This window comes from Schistosoma haematobium, chromosome 3 (genome assembly GCF_000699445.3).
Source record: "Schistosoma haematobium chromosome 3, whole genome shotgun sequence".
NCBI classification, from domain to species: Eukaryota; Metazoa; Platyhelminthes; class Trematoda; order Strigeidida; family Schistosomatidae; genus Schistosoma; species Schistosoma haematobium.
Window position 1 is genome coordinate 29,998,435 of NC_067198.1, and position 6,000 is coordinate 30,004,434.

General features: G+C 37.2%; 1 protein-coding gene across 1 annotated transcript; it reads left to right on the forward strand.

Annotated features, from left to right (window-relative positions):
* The first annotated feature begins 366 nt into the window (after positions 1–366).
* RPL9 (60S ribosomal protein L9) lies at positions 367–2,579 on the forward strand. Its single transcript, XM_051213551.1, has 2 exons — positions 367–1,098; positions 1,135–2,579. Exons 1-2 carry the CDS (start codon positions 639–641, stop codon positions 1,233–1,235), a joined length of 561 nt encoding a protein of 186 aa, XP_051069541.1. The 5' UTR covers positions 367–638; the 3' UTR covers positions 1,236–2,579.
* Positions 2,580–6,000: the final 3,421 nt, after the last annotated feature.

Here is a 6,000-nt window from a genome sequence, read left to right on the forward strand (position 1 = left end):
TAACAACACTCACCCATTACTTTCGGATACAAAGATCTCCAAAACCAGGGTAAACAGAAGGGGTTCTAAGACATCTCAATAGTGATCGATTCGTGGTTGAGGATGGGATCTAATCTGAGTAGTAGTACCCAGATTTTATCAGGTGTAGGTGTTTGACTAAGAACTTTCAGTCATGAACGTGTCCAGTAAAATTAATGAAGTCATCATCAGTGTTTAAGACCTATAAAACTATTTATTTGATGGACTTGTTTTCCATGACATATTCTCACAAAATCAATTGTTGAGCAAACTCAAAGTCTGACTCTGTTTTTTCATCACAATTGCGAAAGCTAAAACAGGTCAATTGAGTTAATAAAGACTGAACACTGAAATTAAGGATAGACTGAACAATTTTAATGGCCTTTTTATCACCTACCAACTTTCCCTTATTATAATTGAAGTAACTCAAAGGTGGTAGGGGTTAAAATGGACATTGTCTATTGCTGTTAGTCTTTCTTGAAACAATTGAAATCGTAGCGCTTCAAGATTGCCGGGTACTTTTGGCGGCGGCTGCAGTTGTTGCGCGTGTGTCTTAAGACGGACTACGTCTTCCAATATTCCTTGTGCGTTACCTTCATTCTCTCCTGTCTTTATACATAATGAAAATTATAAAATCGTCTGAAACTGTTAAGGTGCCTCCAGGCATAAAAGTAAAGGCCATTAAAAGAGTGGTTTACGTCAAAGGTCCTCGTGGGTCACTGAAACGCGACTTCGGTCATTTATCCCTAGACATCAAAGTTTTCTCAAAAAAGATTGTTGTAACGAAGTATTTCGGCAACAGAAAAGAGCTGGCTGCTGTTCGAACAGTTTGTTCCCATATTGGAAATATGATAAAAGGTGTTACATCTGGATATCGTTATAAATTGAAATCCGTTTATGCCCACTTCCCCATCAACATGATTCCATCCAACGATGGTTCCAAATTGGAGATCCGCAACTTTTTAGGAGAAAAAGCCAACAAACTTGTACCTATGGAACCAGGTGTGAAAATCTCCGCCACTGGAGTGAAAGATGAAATTCAGGTTGAGGGCAATGATATTGAAAAAGTCGCAAAATGTGGTAAGTTTCAAGCTTTTGTAAGTAATCCTTTTTTAGCTGCCCTCATTCAACAGTCCTGCAAGGTCCGACACAAGGATATTCGTAAATTCCTTGATGGTATTTATGTATCTGGCAAAGAAGCTATTGTAGCTAATTGAATAAAATATAGCTAACCTCGGAACATGACTTCTGGTTTTTCATGGGTGAGCACTCGTATGTATCTACTAGTCTCGGTACTTTGTAGGAAATGGTTGTTAGTGACCGTTTCCTGGTGTCATTCATTCATAGGTTCATAGGGAGTTACTGCTAGTTGTAAAGACTTTGAACTTGATATCCCCCTCTCATTTTGTTAAGGGATTTAGCCGCTTGTTTTCTGGTGGCTTATTAGTTGTATTATGGCCTTTGGGAATGTTATTTTTGGACAGTAATCGATAGGTTTCGCGATTGCTTCCGATATTCCCAAGTTAACCTGACGGACAATCAAGCCGAAGTGCCAGGTTGCTCCCTTCTAAGGTATGTTGGTTTGTCTTTCATTATTAGGTCTAGGAATAACTGGGGAGTGTGTAGAGATACTCTAGTCCTGGCATTTGGCCGACTTAGCTGACCGGTTTATATTTCTGAATACCAGTCTTACATTATTCCAAAACGTGCCAGGCGTTTTGTGCAGGCAACCCACCAGATGCACCGCGTATATTGGCCCTGTCTAGGTCTAAAAAATTCGAGTAAAGTTAACCCCATTGAAGTATACAATATTTATTGCATCCGTTATCATTTATGACATTCTTCTAGAGATAAGATTATTGAGTGGGTTTGCTGAGTGTATTGATTACACAATATGATTTAAGCAACATTGCGCGTATTCATGGATATTAGAATAGACTTATAGGCTAAGCAAAATACCAGGTGATTTTTTTAGTGTCTAGTTTTCATTTATTATCGACAGTTATCATTTATTTGCTAAATATCTCAGCGAATTAAAGTTGGGATAGTGTGTCAGGTTATAATACTTCGACGCCTAATCAAAGCTCGTGAAGAGCAGATTAGAGAAAACCAGGCCGGTTTTAGACCTGGACGTGGTTGTATAGATCAGATATTCACACTACGTCAGGTTCTAGAACACACACTCAGACGCCCCACAATGGTAGTATTTCTCGACCTTAAGGCGGCATTCAACTCGGTTGATCGTGAGGTTCTATGGCAGTGTTTGTCACTAAAGGAGTACCAAAGAAGTACATTAACCTTATATAGGCTCTCTACTCGAACACAACTGGTAGAGTGAGAGCTTATGGCGAACTGTCATCAGAATTGATTACCTCAAGTGGTGTTCGTCAGGGCTGTCCACTCTCCCCATTCTTGTTCAACTTTGTGGTCGACATACTTTTAGAGATAACACTCTCCTCATCTAAATTTCCAGGGGTTGAACTTCTACCGGGAGGTTCACTTGTTGACTTAGAATATGCTGATGACATAGTTTTATTTGGTGAAGACGCTGACAAAATGCAGTCTTCTGACCACTCTAAGCAACAATGCAAGCATGTTCGGGATGCGATTATCTCCCTCGAAATGCAAAATGTTGCTTCAGGATTGGGTTACATCGACACCCGAACTAGTGATAGGGAGTGAAGTAGTTGAGTGTGTCGACCGCTTCACTTATCTTGGAAGTCTCATCAGCCCTTGTGGTCTGGTGTGTGACAAAATTTTAGCACGGATACAGAAGGCTCGACTAGCTTTTGCCAACTTGCGTCATTTATGGCGTAGGCGAGATATCCGTCTATCAACCAAAGGACGTGTTTACTGCACAGCAGTTTGTTCCGTCCTACTTTATGACAGTGAGACATGGCCGGTAAGAGTAGAGGATATTCGTAGGTTACTAGTATTCGATCATAGGTGTCTTCGAAACATTGCTCGTATATCCTGGGACCATTGAGTAAGTAATGCGGTTGTTAGGAAACGGGTACTAGGTAAGGATGGCAAATCAATTGATGAAGTAGTGAAACTTCATCAGTTGAGATGGCTGGGACACGTGTTACGTATGCCCAACGACCGAATGCCTCGACGTGCTATGTTCAGTGGTATAGGAGTAGGTTGGAAGAAAGCTAGAGGCGGCCAAACCAAAACATGGCACAAGTCCATGAAGTCACTGACAAGTGGACTGAGTCATGTTGGTAGGTGTAGACTACCTGGTTGGGGACCGCGAGATGAGAGCAACCGATGGTTAGAGACCTTGAATGACATGGCTCAAAATCGTTTGCAATGGCGCAGGTGCATCCACTCTTTGTGTTCTCCCAAATTCTAATCTTCTGAATTCTTCATGTCCCTTTTTTCCTCTTTCCAAATTTATTTCACTGGATTGTACTCTTTAAATAACATCTCCAAACCCTAATCTTCCCGATTACTGCTTATACTCTTGCTACCTCTACCACTACGGGATTTGAATCGACAACTGCATCTCTGTGTTAAGGTGGTGTAGCAACTCGAACTGATGTACGTACGTACAAAGTTCTACGTTGTTACTGACTGACTGTGTCAAGTTATAGCCATAACTAGTCGGCTCAAAGTATATTCCACAACTTGTAGGCTAGGTCGGAAATAATGTCCGATGGGTGTGGTCACTAATATTCAGTACAAGCATTTTGGTCATCTGCTTGTGTAGAAAATAACTGCCGTGTTTAGTTATTTTCTTTTGTGACTGGACTGGAAGATACTTAGAGTACAAGTATTTTAAGGTGTATACTTATGCTGCCTGTCCTATCAACGCCGTGCTTTTAGCAGGACGTTCTTTCATGGTTACCGCCATTTCAAAGTAGAATCGGGCTTTTACTTATAAACAAAAGGAATTCAGTTTACAGGGTCTAATCTAAGCCAAGAAAGAATTTCTTTCATTGTGGTTGAACAAAGGTCTCATGAATACATAAAAATGTTAAATATTCGTCTTGTTAGTTATATTTCGTCGTAGATTAGCTAGTGTAATCTTGTATCTTGGAATCAGAGTTGTTTTACTAATAATTTGAATTATGCGACGTTAGTCACGCCGTCAATATGTGATGCTTCTACTCGTAATGCGTTGATTTATATACGTACGAAGTTTTGTCCATTTATCTTATGTTCATGGACATTATATCAAAAGCATATTTTGCCAGTTAGTCTTTTACTGGCCTACATAATCATCCTGGATTGTGATTATGATGTCTTAATATTATCTACACTGTATATGGCAGTGAAAGCTACTCAATGATATGCAATAAATGAACTACTGGGTTTCTTTGTCATCGTCAACCTAAACAGGAGCCTGGAATTTCTCATTAGCCTTTCTTCCGTAATCCTTAATTCAAGAGAAATAAGCGGGGGGTTTAGAATGATCCAATTTTAGTATTTCCTGAAAGGCATACTATTGCATGTTTGTCATCTGTAAATTTCTGGTGAGATACGTCAGAAGCTTTCATGCCTACTTCACATGCTTGTGACTGTAAGACAATTTTTACAGATGTTAGCTATCAAAGTATATATATATTGGGATGTTTCTAGTTCGTAATACTGGTACTGACTGATCAGGTATGTAGCTGAAATAAGTGTGGATTTGTTACATATTAGTAACTGAGACTGTTTCTATCAAGTGATTTGATTAGTTTCAGCTCAACACATTGAGTTTTCTCTTGATGTTGGGGCGGTTATGCAAAGAAGTAAGATTAGTTGGTTGGTACTGTAATGAAGTGCCCGCACTATTCGGTGGCATGATGCTTAGATAAGCTGTGTCATCACTTGGTTTCACTTATTTCATAGGAAATAATTGCCACTTGTTTGTTAATGGGCTCAATATCCGTGACTGCGGTGAATACATCTGCTAACTCATGCCCCTATTTTTATACGAAGTACGTATAGCAAAGCTGTTTGAGGAAAACTTGTGTAAAATAGTGATTTGTGTTGCTCGTCGTCCATTTCGTTTACTAATTCAATAGTTTAAAATAAAATCTCAGTACCTATTCGATTATGAAAAGTCATACATATCACAGGATTGCATAGGCCCTTCTCACTTGAACCGAAAAGATATCTTTCAATCATCAGATGAAAATCTGGATTTTAAACTTCATTCATTTGTGTGAATTTCTTGCTTAATCAATCAGTTTTCAGTTTAAATGGCTTGTGACAGTCTTGAATAATTGACATATTAATAAAGTATAAATTCTATTTATTTAAAATAATACTTGTGGACTGTTTGCAAAGTTATTTTACCAAGTTTATGTCGTGGGAATTAGCTATTGTTGAGTTCCAAAATTAACGTAAACCATGGGGTGAAAGGAACTTAAATTATTACTCATATATATATATATATATATATATATATATATATATATATATATATATATATATATATATATATATATATATATATATATAATTTGCACAGAAGATATCCCTTCATAAATCACTGGTAATGGTCTTATTTTGCTAAAAATCAATCATGTTTAATACAGTATATCATTGATAACGTGCCATATGGATATCTTATTAAAATATATTTTAACAAGATTGACTGATAAAATATTGTTGCAGTTGTCAAGAGGGTTTATGATGTAAATTTAAAAATTATTGGTTTTATTCAAGAAAGTATGAACCCTATGCTTTTTTTATTAAACAGTCATGAACATTAACATATAATTCTGATTACTGTTGATAGTATTAGAACAAATAAATATTCGGAATCTTACGGACAGTTTCTATGCATTCTTATTTAATATTTGCTTATGGAAGAAGCTATTTTCTTTAAAAAAATGTTAGAAATACCTAGTTTTTTTTAAATAACTGAGTTATATCTCGTACAATTCATGTAATAGTTGGTTCATCAAAGGTTATTGTTATCATTTCACTTTCAATCAAAATTATGATTTTTTAAAAATTATCTCATCAGTTTATGACATTATTCAT

Coding starts and splice junctions, on each gene's coding strand:
- RPL9 (XM_051213551.1), top strand. CDS start 639: ATGAAAATTATAAAATCGTCTGAAACTGTTAAGGTGCCTCCAGGCATA. Junction 1,099..1,134: donor TGAAAAAGTCGCAAAATGTG/GTAAGTTTCAAG, acceptor ATCCTTTTTTAG/CTGCCCTCATTCAACAGTCC.